This window comes from Vicugna pacos, chromosome 20 (genome assembly GCF_048564905.1).
Source record: "Vicugna pacos chromosome 20, VicPac4, whole genome shotgun sequence".
In the NCBI taxonomy this organism is placed as follows: Eukaryota; Metazoa; Chordata; class Mammalia; order Artiodactyla; family Camelidae; genus Vicugna; species Vicugna pacos.
The window spans coordinates 18,189,203-18,208,894 of record NC_133006.1 but is presented as its reverse complement, the minus strand read 5'-3'; the positions used below and the strand labels follow the sequence as shown (position 1 = coordinate 18,208,894).

The following is a 19,692-nucleotide window of genomic DNA, read 5'->3' as shown; positions in this document are numbered from 1 at the left end:
TTATTTTCTTCTCTCTTTCTTTCCTTCTTTTAAATTTATCATTTTAAAATGTTTATTTAAGAAAATCTAAATATTTATTTTATTGTACTTTAAATATTTTCAGTCTCTCAATCTTCTGGAAGGGTTAATTCCCTCCAAAGAAGAAGGTGGCATTTCATGTGTCGAACATCTTCATAAGTTATTTGTGTTCGGTCTAATGTGGAGTTTAGGAGCCCTTCTGGAATTGGAAAGCAGAGACAAGCTTGAAGCCTTTTTAAGAAATCACGAAAGCAAGTTAAACTTACCAGAAATACCTAAGGGCACGAATCAAACCATGTATGAGTTTTATGTTACCGATTATGGTAAGTACAGTGACTTATACCTGAAATGAAGTGACATTTTTTTATGAGAAAAATATAAACTTCCATAAACTCTTCTCTGGGGAAATATTAAACCAATCATGAATAACATAATCGCTAATACTGTTTTTAAAGGGTTGTAGGGTTTTGCATATTGGCCGTGCTGGAAACTGTAAAAGAGACTCTTGACTTCTCCTTTTGCAGGGGTGTAAATAAGTAAGTGAGCAGTACCTCTTACATCATCTGTTTTCTGATATTTGAAGAGGAAGGGTAGCAGTGTAGAGAACACAGATTCTTCATTATGCAGAGCATGGTGATGCACATGACAGACTTGTCTGACAACTTCTCTGTTGGAAATGTCAGAAAAAGTAGAGAGTGAACCAAGCAGGTGGGGTCCCACTTACACACAGCAGACCTGGCAAAGTCCAGAGCTGTCACCTCAGCCCCCCGGCCTCCCATGTGCGGCAGGGCCCAGCTCACCTCTCCCTGAAAGAAATGCCCTAGAGCTTGGTGCCATTATCCAGAGCCTACCTCCCAATTCTTCTAAGCCCTGGAGAAGAAGAAATCATGCTTCCCAAATTCTGTACTTAACTTTGCTTTGTCCTAAAACCCCAAAACAGCAAAGGCATTTTTGTTGCTGTTTTAATGCATAAATTAAAAAAAAAAGATAAACAGAACAGGAAAGTAGACAGCGTCAACAACATTTTGAAATCAAGAAAGCAGAAAGATAAGTGGCAGTCAGTTTAGCACACTGGGCGAAGTAAATCCTAAATCGGCAGGAGGAAGAGAAACTTCGAAGGGCTCAGGCAGTGGGAACTGGGGTGGAAGTGGAGGTGAAAACCAGAGGGCTGCTTGTGAGTCTTTTAAGAAACAGACCTCAGGGTTGTTCCAGAGCTGGACAACAGCGTCTACCTCACACGGGCCAGAGACTGAAGTATTACTGTTTAGAGAATGTAAAACCTAGGTTTGCCTAGACTTGAGGGACATGGCACATTTGAGGGGAGGAGAATCATTCTGAAAATGGGGGTGAAGTGAAAGTCTGTGTTTTAAAGGGCTTTTATAAAGATACTGAGGTAAATATATTTTTTTCAGCTGACCATGTTTAACCAGAGTGACCAATAATTCTACAGCACGTGATTAGATGTTGTTAAAGATTTGGAATGATAAAAGGGAGCTCTAACTCAAAATGCAAACTAACAATTAAATGCATCCTTAAATCTAGATATGAATTCTTTTAGAATCCAAAGCCAAACAAAAGCCAGTTCTTTGAAAAGATCAATAAAATTGATAAATCTCTTACCTGAGATATCAGGGAAAAAAAGAGAAGACATAAATTACCATGGTCCAGAATGAAAGAGGGAACATTACTAAAGACCCTACAGACATAAAAAAATAAGAACTGAATATTAGAAACAATGTCATAAAAATACATTTGACAGTGCAGATGAAATGGATAAATTCTGTGAAAGACACAATCAACCAAACCTCGTTTAGAAGAAATAGGTATCTTAAATATCCCCATCTCTACTAAAATTTTTTGATTTACAGTTTAAAACCTTCCCACAAAGAAAATTCCAGGCCCAGGTGACTTCACCACTGAATTGTACCAAATACTTAAGGAAGAAATAATAGCAATTCTACATAAACCCTTCCAAAATGTATAAAATGTAAGAAAGAAATACTTCCCATCCCACTTTATAAGGACGGTATTATCCTGATACCAAACACAGAGAAGATGTTACAAGAAAAGAAAACTATAGACCATTATCCCTCAGGAATATTGACACACATTTCTCAATACAATTTTAACAAATTAAATCTAATAGTGTGTAAAAAGGATGACATATTAAGTCCCAGTGGGCATTTATTCTAGGGATGGAAGGTTGGATTAACATTTAAAAACTGGTTAATAAAATTCACCATATTATTAACTAAAAACCAATTAAACTATATAGTCATCTAATTGAATAGGTACAAAAAGAGCATTTGACAATATCCTTTCATGATGAAATTCTCAGTACACTAGTAATAGGAACTTTATCATTCTGGTAAAGAACATCTACAAAAAAGCTGACATTATACTCAACGGTGAAAGCCTGAATACCTCCTTCTCAAGATCAGAAACAAGACAAGAATATTCTTTCTCACACTTCTAATCAACATTATACTGGAGGTTCTAGCCAGTGCAATAAGGCAGTAAGTAAATAAATGCACAAGCAAACAACATATCTATAGTTTAAAAAGAACAAGTAAACCTCTTTTTATTTGCAGGTGATATAACCCATCCTTGAAAAAATTATTTGAACTAGTAAATGAGTTTAGCAAAGTCACAGAATGAAAGTACAATATATAATAATAAGTTATATTTCTATATGCTCACAACAAAGAATTGGAAATTGAAATTTTAATATACCATTAAAAATAGCATCCACAAAAAGAAATATGTAGGCATAAATTTAACAAAATATGTGTAAGATCTGTACACTGACAACTACAGAACTGCTGAGAAAAATGAAAGGAGCCCTGAATAAATGGAAAGATAAATCATGTTTGTAAATCTGAAAACTCAACACTGTTAAGATTTTTTTTCTCCGAATTGATCTGTAGATTCAGCGCAGTCATAGTAAAAATCCCAACAGTCTTTTTAAGTTGAAATTTAGAAATAAAGTATAAAATTTTATGGAAGTGCAAAGGACTTAGAATAACCAAATCAAATTTTTTTAAATGTTGGAGTACTCACATGACCTGCTTTCATTAAAATTAAAATCTTTTTAAAACTGTGAAAATAAAAGGTCCCATTCCATCCACAGAATCTAAAGAAATATTTGAAAATATATATCTGATAAAAAGAATTTTATCCACAATACAGAAAGAACACTTGAATTCAGTAATAACAAGTAGGCAGCCAATCCAAAATTTTTAAACGGGCAACAAATTCATATAGATGCTTCCCCCAAAAGATTTATGAGTGGTGAAAAAAAGCACATGAAAAGATACTCAACACCATTGGTCATCAGGGAAATGCAGATTAAAATTACATTGCCACTAGAATAATTAATTAAATGGCAAAAATTAAAAGGTTAATGATACCAAATATTGGCAAGGATGTGGGACAACTGGAGCTCTCACATGCTACACAATGGTATAGCCACTTTGGAAACTACACAATGGTCCACAATATACAGCCACTGTGGAAAACAGTTTGGCAGTTTCTTAAAAGTTAAACATACACTTACCATATGACTTCATAATTTGCAAGAAAAGTTGAAGTTGAGGTTATTCCTCCAACAATGAATATTTGCTTTGCTACTGTGTGCTTCTCTGCTCTCTTTCCCTGCATTCTGTGTGCACAGTAACTTTTTTGGTACAATTCTGAATCATAGTGTAGTCTTTTGGAAGACATTTAAAATGGCAGTTAAACTCAAGAATGCAATACCAACAATGCAAGTAATTCAGTCTAAATGGCAACAGTATGAACATGTCTGATCAAGTTTGCATGGTCAACAGCAGTTCTGAGACATCATAGGTGCATTCCAGAGATGCTAAAATGTAGATGAAATATTTTTCTAGGAGTTGATGAAATGCAGTTACAATAATTAGTATAACAATAATTTCAGTCAGTAAAGTAGTAGTTACTGTAAGTCAGGTATCTGGACACTCTATTACACTAGTTTCAGGACTTGGTTTATTTTTACCATTTCTCATGGCAAACGTCCTATGTCAAGTCTCATCCTTTCAGTTGATATGGCTTTCCTAATAGATACTGAGCATGTCATTGGTTTTAATTCCATTTCGGGCCAGATCTCTCTAGATAAGTAATTAGCAATTTAAAACTGACTTTGTAAAGAGGCAAAAACAAATTTAAGTTGTCAAATGCCACGTACATTAGATAAGCAGATATGTTAATGTGTTTTATGGAAATGTTTTAAATGTGTGCATATTTCTGTTGATTGTTTATAGCACTTGTATTTTTTTCTTCTGTGATAATTTTCAAAGAATGAAGTTTCATTAAGATCAATTTTAATTATTGTATAGGTGATTGGGAGCATTGGAATAAGAAACTTCAGCCATATTATTATCCAACTGACAGTATTCCAGAATATTCATCAATTTTGGTTCCAAATGTTGACAATGTCAGAACAAATTTTTTGATAGACACCATTGCAAAACAATATAAAGTAAGTTTAGTAGTTTCTTAGATGCTTGTAAACCACATATGAAACACACCCATTTTCACAACTACAAATAGAAAAATTAAATTGCAGCACAAGGGACTAGAGATAGTGTCATTTCAGGGAAACCTGTTTGACAATGAAGTCTAGGTCCCAGGCAGGATACATTCGAACTCAGTCTTCCCTGAACTGCTGACTTCCAGCTTGCTGAGAAAAGTGGTATCTGCTTAGAAAGTTCTTCCCATGGTCAAATAAATATTCACCCACATTTTCTTCCAGCACTTTCATAGCAAACATTTTGCACTTAAATCTTTAATTCAGCTAGGATTTATTGTAATATAGGTCTAATTCTTAAAAGGAATTAAAAATAATTGTATTAATTTATAGAATGAAAGAATGGCTACTAGCACCTTATTATATTTAAAACAATGTTTTATAGTACGTTTTAACAAGATTATTCTATGATTGCAGGCTGTCTTACTCACAGGAGAACAGGGAACTGCAAAAACTGTAATGATTAAGGCCTATTTGAAAAAATATGATCCCGAAGTACAGTTATCTAAAAGTCTGAACTTTTCATCTGCCACAGAACCAATGATGTTCCAGGTAAAGCTCAGCGCTTGCTATAGTCATTAACATATTGAATATATTCAGTGGTGGGTACAATAAAATGTGTATACAACTAAAACATTGACATACACAGTTGTCCCTCAGTCTCCGTGGGGGATTGGTTCCAGGAGCCCTGTGGGTACCGAAATCTATGGGTGCTCCTAGTCCCTTACATAAAATGGGTAGTGTTTGCATATAACCTGTGTGCATCCTCCTGTATACTTTAAATCATGTCTAGATTACTTATAAGGCCTGATATAATGTACTATGTAGATGTAAATAACAAGGTAAGTGCTACGTAAATAGTTGCCAGTGTGAGGCAAGTTTAAGTTTTGCTTTTTGGAACTTTCTGGAAGTTTTTTTCTGAATATTTTTTATGAAAGGTGGTTAGATCCAAGGATGTGGAGCCCATGGATATGAAGGGCTGACTGTACAGATATCTCAGAAGAAATGGTGCTGCGGGTAACATTCAGCTATTTAACCTTTCTAAGGCTGACACTGAAGCCAAATCCAAATAGCATATTGTGGCCTCCTATTGAGGCTGTAGCAGAACTTTGGAGTGTCTTTTAATATGAATCAATGATTAACATTCCAGTAACTTATTTTTTGTAAAATTTCACAGTATTTATTTTAATAACAATAATTACACATAGTAAATAAATAAATAAATTATATTCTACTCTGAAAAGCACGCTCATCGTTTTTAGAAATGGGTTGAAATCTAATGCACAAGACAAACCATTTCCTTTTCTCTAGCGAACAGTTGAAAGCTATGTGGATAAGCGGATGGGAAGCACGTACGGGCCACCTGGAGGCAGAAAAATGACTATATTTATTGATGATATTAATATGCCCGTGATTAATGAGTGGGGAGATCAGGTATGACTGAAATATCACATATAGATGATATTTAATCAGTATTCTTAGTTACACGTGAAAAGGTCTATGATCGTCACCATATTAAGTCTAGTCACAATTCTCAGTCTTTTTTGACTTCTTGGTTATAAATGACATTACTCCTTGAAATCCCTGTATGCTTTTCCCCAACATGCCCTTCTGTCTCTCTGGCTGCTTGATTTCCATGTGCTTTCTGACTTCTTTCTTCCCTTCCCCAGGATTTTCTCTCTGCTTTCTCATTTCTCACTCTATATACTCTCTGCCAAGAGTACCTCATGTTAGAAAACTTTTTTTTTTTAAATAACCTTGCCACACACCACTCTCCCAGGTGTGATCATCTGTCAACCCCAACTCACTCCCCTTAGGGGACCTCACTGATATGGTCAGGGTTCTACATGTTCCTGGTGGGATCCCTAACACCTCCTCCCACCCCCGGCCACTGTCTCATCTGCAGCATCTTCCTGGACTCCACCGGGACCTATCCTGTCCCTCCTGCCCTCTAACCCAGTTCACCTCAGACATCACCAGGAGGTCAGGACTCCCAGGGCCATGCTCACCCTGAGACTAATCCCCAGCAGTTCTCGGTGGCCTTTCTCGGACCCCATCTTCTACTCTCCCCGCTCCTGAAAACTTCCTGTGTGCCCATGGAAGCCACAGTTCATCCACAGAATTCCCTGTGAACTCACCTTCGTCTCTGAGCATTCCCTCACCCTTCTGCTCTAATGGAAAGCCAGGATGCTGCTTTCTTTGCAGACTTCTACCTGGAGGCGAGGGAGGTGGCCTTCTCGATTCTCATTGCTCTCTTCCCTGGAAACCTGTCAGTCTGCCCTCACACCCCACATGCTCTTGCAGTCGTCTTGGACCCTCAGGTCACTTTCCCCTCCTTCCCTGAAGATATCAGTCCCCGGATCACTGTCACTCTCACCAGTGCTGCCCTAGTCGCCAGGGCCAGCTTCATGGTGTGCATGCTACGCCGTCCACAGGGACTCGCCCTTCAAAAGGCCTTGCACATGGCTTCACACTGTGCTGTCACAGTCTTGAAATTCTTAATAATACTTTTTGAACACAGACACTTGCATTTTCATTTTGTCCTAGGCCCCAAAAATGATGCAGCCAGTCCTGCTTGTCATAGTTCTCGAGGATGCCAGCCAGTATTTACATACATGATCTTGGCGTCTTAGTTCCTCAAACTTGTCACCTCCAGTGATTGTGTCTTCTGCCCCGTCTGAATTATTTATTCATGCAGTAATGCCCTACATGACTTATCTTTATCAATAGATGTATACAGGTGTGGAGTTGAGACGGGAATCTGAAGTTCTGGTTACAGAGTTGAGATTCTTAGGCTATAGAGTTGAGATGGCATCGCCTGAAACAGAAGAGAAGAGAGCCCATAAAACAGCTGCAGTTGAGGGATGGCTGGAGAAAGAGTGGCCTGGGAAATGATTCAGAGTCATGGGATGAGCCTGGCAAGAACTGAGCCTCTATAGCTAAGAGAGGAAATATTTCCAATAAAGAAAGAATGTTAGCAGTGGCAGAGGTTACAGAGAAGAAAGCTGAGGATGTAAAACCCAATAAAGAAAGAATGTTAGCAGTGGCGGAGGTTACAGAGAAGAAAGCTGAGGATGTAAAACTATCCCACATGTGATTTAAGATATTTTGAAGCGTTGAATGTTGAGTGTGAAAGATATCTATAGTAAAACTTGTAACTCTGAATGGTCTTGTAACTGTACCAAATATTCTACAACTCTTCCATCTAAATTTATCAGTGTTGTGAAGAGGACATGCACCAGACATATTTAACTTATGGTTTAGAGTTCTTGGGTGGTACCATTTAAGTCAAATTGCCTTGAAGGTGATAGTCAGCATTCACAAATACTTCACTTATGAGAGCTGAACATTTTGTTCTAATGTCACCTGTACTGTGTTATAGGAGCTAAGAAGAAAATTTTAGGGATAATGTTACTAAAGTATTATTGTTTAAAATTTCAGATAACTAACGAGATTGTGCGACAAATGATGGAAATGGAAGGAATGTACAGCTTGGATAAGCCGGGAGATTTCACTACTATTGTTGACGTACAGCTCATAGCAGCAATGATCCACCCTGGAGGTGGTCGAAACGATATTCCACAGCGTTTAAAGAGACAGTTCACTGTGTTTAATTGCACGTTGCCTTCAAATGCTTCAATAGACAAAATTTTTGGTATGACCATTCTTGGGATTTAATTTTTTATTGCATTATTTAATGGACATAAACAATGCAAAACCTTATTTAAGAGATAAAAAAGGCTGTCTGAAGTAGGGACTATGTATCTGGAATGAAGAGCTAAGTACCAGGGAGTAAATACACAAAGATTCATGTTTATAGCCTATTTTAAGATCAGGAGTGTTTAGAAATAGCTTGGTTGAAGGTTGGCTTTAGAAGTAAGCAGACTTTGGTGTTTTGGTTTTGACATGATTAATCTAAGAAATTTGGGCTAATGAATGACAATAAATCAGTCATAGGTTAACAATATGATTTATCAAGTCAAATTAGCACTTTTATATGCTAATGAAAACGATACTTTTGACACCAAATTTAGGCTCACATAAACTGTTCCATTAAAATTATGTACTGAAGACTTACAAGAGAAACTGATCCATGCATATATGGTCATTAATTATTTGACACAGCAAGTACTGTAGAGCAGAAGGGAAAATCAGACTGTCAATAAATGGTGCTGGGATATTTAGAAATTCTTAGGTGAAAATAATTGAACTTGGACCCCTACCTCACACCAAGCATAAAATCAATACAGAGAGATTAAAGATTTAAATATGGAAGGCAAAGCTATAAAACGTTTGGAAGAAAATATAGGAAAATATCTGAATGACCTCTGGGTAAGAAAGAACTTAAATGAACTGCAGAAAGCATAGACCATAAAGGAAGAAAATGACAAATTTGACTACATTAAAATTAAGAGCTTCTGTTCACTCGGAAAGCAACATTAAAAAAGTAAAAATAGACAAGTCCAAAAGTGGAAGAAAAAAATTTTAACACATGTAACAAAGCAAAAAAATTAGTAATCGGAATACTTCAAGAAATCCAATGGATCAATGAGAGAAAAGCAAACATCCTAATACAAAAATGGACAAAAAACCAGGTACTTTAAGAGGAAACCAAATGACTAATAAACAAATATAAAGATGATAAACATTAGAATTCAGGATTATGCAAAATTTAAAACATCAGGGAAAACCCATTTTGTACCCACTAGATTTGCAAAAATGGGAAAATTCTGACCAAAAAAAAAAAAAAACCACCAAAACAAAAAGCAAGCATTGGTGAGAATGTGAAGCAACTGAGACCCTCCCCCTGCTGGTGGGAGTATAAATCGCTACAGGCCTTTGGATAACGACTAAACGTTATTATTGGCAGTGGAACATACGCACACCCACGGCAGTTCCACTTCAAAGTATAAATCAGTTCATCATTTACTTCCTTTATGGTTGTGAGTCTCACTGAAGGAGTCCTTTCCTACCAGGAGACCGTAAAGATACTCGCCTAAGCGTTCCTCAAACAGCATGTAGTTTTGCCTTCCGTATTTGGGTCCTTAATCCACCTGGAGCTGATTTGCACAGGTGTGCCAGAAGACTTAATACAAGAAGGTTCATAGAATGGGGTTCACCGCAGCCAAAACCTTGCAACAACCCAAATATGTATTGACAGTAAAATTGGATAAGTGAATTGTGGCAGAGGCGCACAGTGTAACGCTGTGCAGCAGTGAGTGTGAACAAACCTAGCTCATGCTTCAGCATGGGTGGAGCTCAGAAATATCATGTTGAGCGGAAAAAGCAAATCACAGAGGATATATAGCACGATTCTGTTAAATTTCAACAAGTTAAAAAGGTTGAAGTTCAAGAACCTAAGTGGCAAAGCTTTTCTCTAGACCAGCGAGTTTCTGATTCTCACCAAGTGAGAGCAGAGGCTACCTCCGGAGGGAGGAAGGGATTGGATGCACTGGGGCAGTGTTGTGTTTCTCAGTCTAGTGGTTCATACTGGGGTGTTTGCTTTTTGTTAAATTATTTTAAATATTCTTTTTTAAAATTATTTAGTTTCTTTTAATGCAGTTACAAGATTATTAGGTTTCCTACTTGGAGGGGTAGGTAATTATGTTTGTTTGTTTGTTTATTTATTTATTTATTTATTTATTATTTTATTTAATGGAGGCACTGGGGATTGAACCCATGACCTCATGCATGCCCAGCATGTACTCTACCACAGAGTTATACCCTCCTCCCTTAAATACTCTTTGATATGATTAATATTGAAAATGAAATACGGAAACAAACTAGAAGCTGAGGCTCAGAGAAGTGAAATAAGTGTCTGGTCGAGGCCATTTAACTAGCACGTGGCAGGGGTGTGATGCCAACTCTGATCCCATGCTTCTCAGGTAGCACCTCTGTCCCACAGGAAGCTGGAGATCTAGAATCATAGGATTTCAAGATGCAAAAGGGCATCCAGCAAAACCGGCCACAACTTTGGAGGACAATTTTGTGTCCTCCTCAGGCTACTCATCTCCTGTGTGAATGAAGCCCAGTTTCTTCACCTGCTCCACCCTTCATAAACCTGCCGTGTTCTTTGAGCGGATATTCATACTCATCTGCCTCTGAAAATACCAAGTTCAGAACGCAACACATAATCTCACTGGAGCAAAGTAGAGTAAATCTATTTTTGCCATCTAACACCAAAAACATTTTGAGACTTGAAGAACATTCTGTAAATCTACACCCCAGCCCTTCCTGGGGTGATTGTGTCAGATCTCACTGTGCCGGTTGTACCCTGGGAACCAGGGTATTGAATGACTCTAGGTCAGGAGATGGGGGTCCTGATTCCACTTCTATCAACAGCCAGTCCACGTGACCTTGAACATGTTGCTTTACCTGTCTGGGCCTGGTCTGCTTATCTGTAAGATGAGGAAGTAGTCCCTAAGTTCTTTTCCAGCCCTTGTACTCTTCAGAGTGAAGGCTGTTTTAGCCAGAGCCAGGCTGCCTGGGTCCAAACCTCAGATTTGCCCACACACAAGATGCATGACCTTGGGCAACTTACTATACTCATATTAAAATGAGAATAATAATACCCTCTGTGTCCACCCGTGTTGTCGCAAATTAACTCAGGGAAAGACAGCTGCCTATGATCTCACTTACATATTGAATCTGGAAAACAAAACAAACGAACAAACAAAATAGAAACAGACTCACAGACACAGAGAACAAACTGGTGGTTGCCAGAGGGGAGGAGAAAGGGCAGATTGAGTGAAATAGGTGCAGGGGATTAAGAAGTATAAACATCCAGTTATAGAATAAATAAGTCACAGGGATCTAATATACAGAATAAGGAATATAGTCAGTAACAGTTTGCATGTGGCAGATGGTTATTAGACTTACCATAGTGATCATTTTGTACTGCATTTAAATGTTGAATCACTGTGTTGCACACCTGAAAATACCATAATATGTATGTCAACTATATTGCAATAAAAATAAATAAGTAAAATGGGAGTAATAATAACATCTACCTCAGATTCTTTCTCATAGGATGTTGGAAGGATTAAAGGAGTTAATACATATAAAATGCTTATCACTGCATACTGAGCTTTGCTGGCCCAACTGCTGAACTCCCAGTCTTAGCTGATTCCCTGAGAGAAGTTCTTAACATCACCTAGCTGAGTCAGTCTTGTAATCATTTATTCACTGGGATAAACATGTACCTTGTGATCTTTTAGTAAGCTCGTACCTTCAATCTTGTTTATTTTTCAGGAATTATTGGCTGTGGGTATTTTGATCCCTGCAGAAAGTTCAAACCGGAGATATGTGAGATGATTGTGAATTTAGTTTCAGCAGGCAGAGTGCTGTGGCAGTGGACTAAGGTACAGAATCGTCTGTTGTCAATAATCAGGGAAAAAAAAAAAGTCAACTATTATTCAGCCCAGTCCTCACCTCATGGCTCATGAAGTTATCATCACATCATGGGTAGTAGTGTTTTTCCGGAAAAGACAAATTAGGTGCTCAAATAGATTTATGACGCCTTCTCCTTCCAGGGAGCGAATATTCTGACTGACTGATGCCTTCCATATGTATGAGATATTACTGGAAACCAGACACGACATCCAAGATAAAGTAGAATTTTGCTGAAATGAGAACACTGCTTTTCCCCTTGTTACTGTGATTTGTAACTGTTTGTATGTCTGTCTCCCCTTCCCCGCGCCCAACAACCAAACTGTTTCAGACACTCAAATGTTCGCTGGCTGAGTGAACATACATACTTGGATTTCCACATATTCTTAGCTAACCACGACTTAAAGTCTAACTTGGGGTTTCTCTGGGGTGGAGTGTGAATTAGTAAATGGATAGGGTATATTCAACAAAATAGGCTGCATTTTAGTACACAGGTCAGTGCCCGAAGTAAAACTCAGCAAGCAAGCTGTCACCAGACTGAAGGCAGACTCATGAAAAAGCAGTTAAGGGTACGTCTGAGAGAAAACAAGCAAACAAAAAATCCCAAGGTGGATATATTTGCTAAAAAATGGTGAAGGCGATAAGGGTTAGTTGTCGTAGTTCAGTATACACTCATCAGGCCAGTCACGCATCTGGGCAGAAGCTTGTGTCCTGGGGACTCCTAGGTTTCCTGAGTGTGCCAGAGTTTCAGATTCCAGAGTGGACTAGGGGACCTGAAGGCGCAGAATTATCAGAAGAGGAATTGGGTGTTTCTTATGATCAGTTCCTTGCATGGGGCCTGCTCCCTGCCAACACGGGGCCTTTGCACATGCTGTTCTGCCTCTCTTAAGGAAACTCCGGAATGAATGGCAAGATCTGAGTGTCTGAGATGATTTTCTGTGGTAAGATCCATCTGTTTTCCTGTGGGGCTATTGTTCAATTTAATGTGCCTGCAGATGTGTTTTTCTGGAAAGCTTTGGCTTTCCTGGTGACTTTCCATCAAAGCTTTTTTGTTTTATGAATATTTATCAGCTCCACTTCCTCACCTTTCTTTACCTTTTAAACCAGTTTTGCACAAGTTGTCGTTTCCACTGCTCTCCTCAAGGTCACCAATTTTGCCAAATCCAAAGGTTGATTTCTTCTTCCTCTGACGTAACTCTTAAGCAGGATTTGACATGAATGATCCCTCTAAACATTTTCTTTACTTGGCTTCAGAGGGGGCCTCAGGCTCTTAGTTTTCTTTCTACCTCACTGGCTACCTTTTTTTAAGTCCCCACTCTTCTTTCTCTCCTCAAATACTGTAGTGCACCTGATCTCCATGCTGGGACCTTGTCTCTACCTCTGTTCTCACCCAGGTAGTCTCATCCAGCTTTAAACACCATCTCTGTGCTGATGGCTTCAAAGTCAGTACCTCCATCCTGGGCCTCTCTGCCTGACTCCAGACTTGTTTCTAACAGCTTAATGGACATCACCACTCTGTTGTCTAATAACTGTCTCAAAGTTAACACATCCTTAAATATGACCCTCTCTCAGACTTTTGTATCTTAATTATCAGCGACACCAGTTATCCTGCTTCTCAGGCTAAAATACGGGGCTCCATCCTTGATTCATATCTCTCACCCGCTACATCCAGTCCATCGGCAAGTCTCAGTAACCAGGCTTTCCAAATATATCCCGAAGCTGAGGACTTATTTCCATCTCCTTGTGATCACCCTCATAGACCCTCCCATCTCCTGCCCTCTGGACCATGCAGTGACTTAATCAGTCTCCTTACTTTCATCTTGCCCTCCTAGAATCTGTTCTTTACACAGTCCTAAAATGCTTTTTAAAAAGTACAGCAGAAATCATCGCTCTTCCTTAAAACCACCGGTGGTTTCCCAGTTACGCTTACAAGGAAACACAGTGCCTGGCTCTGGCCCGTGGACCTGGACCTGCCCCCGCCTCGTCTCCGGCTTCCAGCCCGTCATTCTGCTCCAGCTGTGCTCCCCTTCTCACCACTCCTTGAACACGCTGAGTTTTCATGTCTCTGGGCCATTCTGCGCGGTTTGACTCATTCTCATTTTTCTTAAGTTCAGAGGGGCTTTCTCAGATCGTTTTTCTCTAAAATCCCTCCCTGTAGCCCTATCAGAGGCATTAGCTGTCTCCTCACCTTACTTTATTTTTTCTAACCATGACTTTTATCATTATTGTGTGCTTGTTTGCTTATCAGTATATTTGTTTCCTGTTTATTGTCAGGCTCCCACATTACAGTGGAAGGTCCCAGATTTAGCTGTCCTGTTTACCATGGAATCTTCGTAAAAGCAGTGGGAGGTGCTCAGAAACAGTCATAAAAAAATGAAGAAATCTTCCTCCTCTCCCCATCCCCAAATAAGCAGCCTGCGTTGTATCTTTTCTTCAAATTTCTCATTTTCCTCGAGCATTCTTTTAATCCATTCGTGCCTTGTATATCACTTTTATATTCTTTTACGTAGCTTTAAAACAGAAGTAGGTGAGAAAAGAAAGAAATTGACAAAAATTAAAAGGAATCATTGGCCGAGAAGGAAAGAAGCAGGTTGATATGTGAGAGGAAAAGGGAAAGAAAGGACTTATTTCTCTTTAATGATTGCTTCAATTGCCGAAGGCTGCTGTCCTAGCTACAGTCTTCTACAGCATAGGGGGAAAAACAGTATTCACATTGCCTTATCCCTTTATTTTTGCATTTGTAATATAAGTGTATGCTTTACATTTTGATGAGTAGTATGAACATTTTTAGCTTGGAATGGAACTGAGAGCAAGAGGGGAAACTGAAAGGTGATTGCTAAAATAACACGTCTCTTTATTCTGTCTTCCCTTGCTACCCGCTGTTTTTAACTTGCACTGTGAATTAGCCTGTAGAAATTACTCTACAAACTCAATAGGGTACTTTTTCAATATAGAAAGAGCATATTCCATGAATAGATACTGAAGAAAGCATTTGCTTTCCTGCATTAATCATGTGGAGAGTTTGCTTTGTATCTCCAGAGTTGACATTGTTTCACTTTCAAAAGATGCTGATGGTGTCGCTTCCATCTTTGCATTTGGCCAGCAGTGCTCCCCACACCTAGTACGCTGCGGGTTTAGCCCTTTACTGGTACCTCTCTGTATAAGAATGTGGAATGTGTCGTTGTGATAGCTTTGCCTGTTTGGATTCTAAAAGTTGGTAGAAATAAGTAAATGAGTGTTCAAACAAACAAGCAAACCCCACAAAAACATCAAGTAATTATAGCTGCATGTCAGACTTGTCTGCCAATTTACTGTAGATAAACAGATATATGAAAGCATATCGACTAAGTTTGGATCCCTAAGTGAAATCTAGATTATGATGAACAAATATGTTTGTGGAAACCCAAATGCACTCAGGACCTTAATCAAAAGCAATCTATAGATGGTCATTGTTGACTTTAGAGGTCTACCTACAGTCATTGTTCTTAACTGTCATCTCACATTCAGTTTTTTGTTATGACGTATTTCCATATACACTAATGAGGTTCATGGTGATTAGAAATGCTTATTCCTACAACTCACATAGTTTTTGAGAACTCGGGACAGTGGTTTGTTCAAAGCCAACTAACTAATAGTGGTAGAACAAGAGATGGAATCTGCATCCGCTGCATCCTTCTTGAATCTACCCAATTCAAGTTCTTAATGTCTTTTAAATTCTATGCTGGTTTATCTATGATTTGTTTTCTCCATCAGTGCTGTGACATAAACATAAACTTAGCCTTGGCCGACTCACTCAGCCTATTTTGTTTAAAATTGTATTTGTGAAGAAAAATATTTCTAAAAAGCAGCTGTGCTTTTAGTCTTACCTGGAAAGCAAATTGAGAACATTACATTTTTCCCCCCAACTCTAGGTGAAGATGCTGCCTACTCCTTCTAAGTTTCATTACATTTTCAATCTTCGAGATCTTTCCAGAATTTGGCAAGGAATGTTAACCATAAAAGCCGAGGAGTGCGATTCGATTCCTGTTCTCCTGTCACTTTTCAAACACGAGTGCAACAGAGTGATCGCAGACAGGTGTATATTAAGCGCTTGGGTTCAGATGTATTCTCTAAGTAGTTTATACTGCTAGAATAATTCGTGCATTGTCTACTCTAATAAGTCGAATGAGGCGCATTATCTTAAATTGCTCTGGGACTTGTGAAGCATCGATGTTATTTCCCACCTGCTGATCACCTTAAAAAAAAAAAGACAAAGCTGCCTGCAAATTTACTTGAGTAGTATTTCAACAGGACCTTTTTTTAAAATAACCTCATTATCAGTGAATTGGTAACATTCAGAGGCAATTTTCAGTTATGCACAGTTTCTAAAAAATTGGAGCTTTGTATGGCGAGAGAGCTCTTTTGCATGGTGAGATCTGTACTTAATCTCAGTCATCTTTCTGAGCCTCCTTTCCCTCCTCTGTAGGATGTAGATGGTAATGCTGGTCTGACAGAGCTGTAAGGGATCTACCACAGTGTCTCCCATAGGGGGTACTTGTCCAGTGGTAGTCCCCCTCCTTCCTCCCTACCCCTCTGATGTTATAACTCTGAAAAGGACCCTCGTATACTGTGTGCCCACAAAGCCAGAAGGAGGATGCTCACCCACTACTGACTGTCGATTCTGCTTTTCTGTTGCAAGTTTTAGGGAACCTTGACCTCACCCAAGGGACTCATCTGTATTGTTAAAGAAAAAACAAATTATTCATGACACTCTAACCAATAAGATGCTCAGGCTTTCTTGAGGACTCTGGTGATGGGTACAGGGACTGTACAATGGAGTTTTGCAGTAGGGGTGAGAAATTGGGCTCAGCTCCGAATTCAGCAAGGAAAAAGTGGGAATTTAAAATAACTAAGGAACAGAATGGGGAAGTTTGGTAGATGGCAAATTACTAAGAGGAAATAAGAGGAGTAAGAGAGGACTCTGGCTAAAGCGATCTAACAGGATTCTTGCTAAAATTGGGTGATGCAGAGAAGGACACAGAAGTCCAGAAGTTGAGTTCTGATTGGGAAGAGGGTTCAGAGGAGCCTAAGTTTGGCCAAGGGGAGACTCCTTGTCAGTGTTCTTTATAAGTGATACTGTCAGTGCTATAACTCTCTTGGATGAGGTCATGACTGCCTCTGGTCACAAGGCAGAACGTATCGTTTCCCCGTCATGAGGTAACGGAGGTGCAGGATGGGGGGTGAGAGGAGGTGGAGAGAGGTTGAAACCATGTTCAGTTAGAAAAGATGCCTTCCTGTTTTGAATTTTAATCCTGTATTTCTGTTTCAGATTTATAACTTCTGATGATGAGCAGTGGTTTAATGCACATCTTATTCATGCACTTGAAGAAAACATTAGCTCAGATGTGGCATCATATATTCTCCCTGAACCATATTTTGTAGATTTTCTCCGTGAGATGCCCGAACCCACTGGTGATGAACCTGAAGACTCTGTGTTCGAAGTGCCCAAAATCTATGAATTGGTATTTATTTTCAGCTCTTTAGGTACTCGCCTAACTAGATATTTCTCCCTGCACCAGAGTCACACCATGGAGTTGCCCTAACTTCTACAATAGTTCTGTTATGATTTATGTCATCATATACCAAGTAAAATAGTTATTTCAATGAAATTTAGCAGCAATCCCATTAAAGTCAGATGTAAGATAAGTATACATACAGTTATCACTATTATTTAATATTGCATTGAACGTTCTAGGCAATAAAACAAAATGACAAATAGAAAATAGATGTAATTATCAGAGAGGAAAAAATGTATCATTATTTGCAGATGATATGATTATCTCAATATAATCCAAGAGAATTTAAAATCTGTTTCAACTACTAAGAGTCCAGTTAGCTGAGCACGTATGATATAAATGTAAAACTGAGTAACGTCCCGCTGTATTAGAAGTTGGCAAGTTGCAGTCAATGGACCAGATCCAGCCTACTGTCTGTTTTTTGTTAGATTCATGAGCAAAGAAGGGCTTTTACATTTTTAAATGAGTAGGAAAAAAATCAAAAGAGTAATAATATTGTGTGACATGTGAAAATTATATAGAATTCAAATCTCAGTGTTCCTAAGTATTGGAACACAGCCAAACCCATTAGTTGCTATATTGTCTGTGACTGCTTTTGCACTACAGTGGTGGAGTTGTACAGCTGTGACCAAGGCTATAAGGGCCACAAAGACTAAAATACTTACTACTTTGCCCTTTACAGAAAAAGATTGTCCTCTTGCCAACAGTCCCAAGATAGGAAAGACAACATAAAATTATTTCATTCAACAGCAACAAATTGGTAAAATATCTAGGAATAAACATGATAAAACTTTACTTGGTTAAATGACAAAACATCATTTTCCCTAAATTAATGTATAGGTTTAGTGAAGCTTGAAACAAGACTCCAAAGAGATTTTTTAAACAGAGTCACATAACACAGTAATTCTGAAGCACATGTAAGTCAAAGAATTAAATGGGGAGAAGCAGTTTATCAAACAAATATGTGAGTACTGACTTCAGAATAATTTGACTACATAAACAGTGTAAAGGTTCTGTACATGTTTAAAGCTCCATAGGCAATATTAAGAAGCAAATAAAAAGTGAGAAATGTATTTGTTATATTCCAACCTTAATTACCGTGGATAGGAGTTGGTGCTGAGGTTCTTGAAGGAAAAGTTCAGGAACGATTTCATATTGGAAACCAACCAGTTAGATTTCAGGCCTCTGAAAATGGAAATAACCAAAAGTCAACTAATTCATGACAAATTTTTAGAAATCCATTAGGTTAAAAGAAAATTTAGAATTACTTTTGAAAATCTCTACACATGCTGCTTTCCTAAATTTTGGATCTTAAATATTATTTTTCTCTCTCTCTCCCTATCCATAGGTACCATCCTTTGAATTTCTGTCTGAAAAACTCCAATTCTACCAGAGACAGTTCAATGAAATCATTAGAGGAACATCTCTTGATCTGGTGTTTTTTAAAGATGCAATGACTCATCTTATTAAGGTTCTAACTATGACTATTTACTGATACAAATAGATCATATAGAAGCTTAATAAATTTCACAGATAAACTTTTTCAGAGAGTAAATGTATAGTATCAGGTAGTGTATAGAAGTGTTCGTGGATTGACTCAGTACACTGTCTCACAAAACAAAGGCTTAATCAGGAACCCCTTGTTTGAATCCACCTGCGTAACAGCAAATGTTTTTCAAGGGCAAGTTGATGAGGCTTGTGTTCAGAGCTTTTGACATTCTGAGTTAAAGATTATAACCTTCCTAGAACGTAAGCTGGAGAACCCTGAAAAAAATAACCCCCTTCCTCAAATTATATTTTGATATAATGGGAATCCTGTTCTCCATGGAGAAGTTGTTGCTTTTAAAAATGTCAGTTTCACGATTGGCTTACAGATCAAAAAGGAGTTTCTCCAGGAAGTCAGAACGTGGGAGTGGGGAGATGTCGACTGAAATAAGTGCACAGCCTAAAAGTTGAGACTTACGTTTTATTTGGCGGACGTTTCTGAGGACTCGAACCCCTTTGAGCTAGGATGGCAGCCTCTCAGATCGCTCTGAGGGACTGCTCCGAAGAGGTAGGGGAGGAGCTAGGATATTTAGGAGTTTTACAACAAAGACCAGGTAATTGGAACATTAAAAGTTTACTTGTTAACTAAAGAAAACCAGGCATCTCAAGTTCAAGAATTTAGTGCTTTTCTGTGTATGG

General features: G+C 38.4%; 1 protein-coding gene across 4 annotated transcripts in view; it reads left to right on the top strand.

Moving 5' to 3' along the window:
• DNAH8 (dynein axonemal heavy chain 8) overlaps positions 1 to 19,692 on the top strand; it is a 218,669-nt gene that overhangs the window by 110,252 nt on the left and 88,725 nt on the right. For all 4 annotated transcript variants that reach the window (XM_072945080.1, XM_072945081.1, XM_072945079.1 and 1 more), the window contains 9 exons: positions 104 to 341; positions 4,374 to 4,516; positions 4,982 to 5,116; positions 5,876 to 5,998; positions 8,006 to 8,219; positions 11,816 to 11,925; positions 15,865 to 16,028; positions 17,262 to 17,454; positions 18,857 to 18,979. In XM_072945080.1, coding sequence (XP_072801181.1) covers positions 104 to 341; positions 4,374 to 4,516; positions 4,982 to 5,116; positions 5,876 to 5,998; positions 8,006 to 8,219; positions 11,816 to 11,925; positions 15,865 to 16,028; positions 17,262 to 17,454; positions 18,857 to 18,979 — 1,443 coding nt within the window. The remainder of the gene's footprint in view (positions 1 to 103; positions 342 to 4,373; positions 4,517 to 4,981; positions 5,117 to 5,875; positions 5,999 to 8,005; positions 8,220 to 11,815; positions 11,926 to 15,864; positions 16,029 to 17,261; positions 17,455 to 18,856; positions 18,980 to 19,692) is intronic.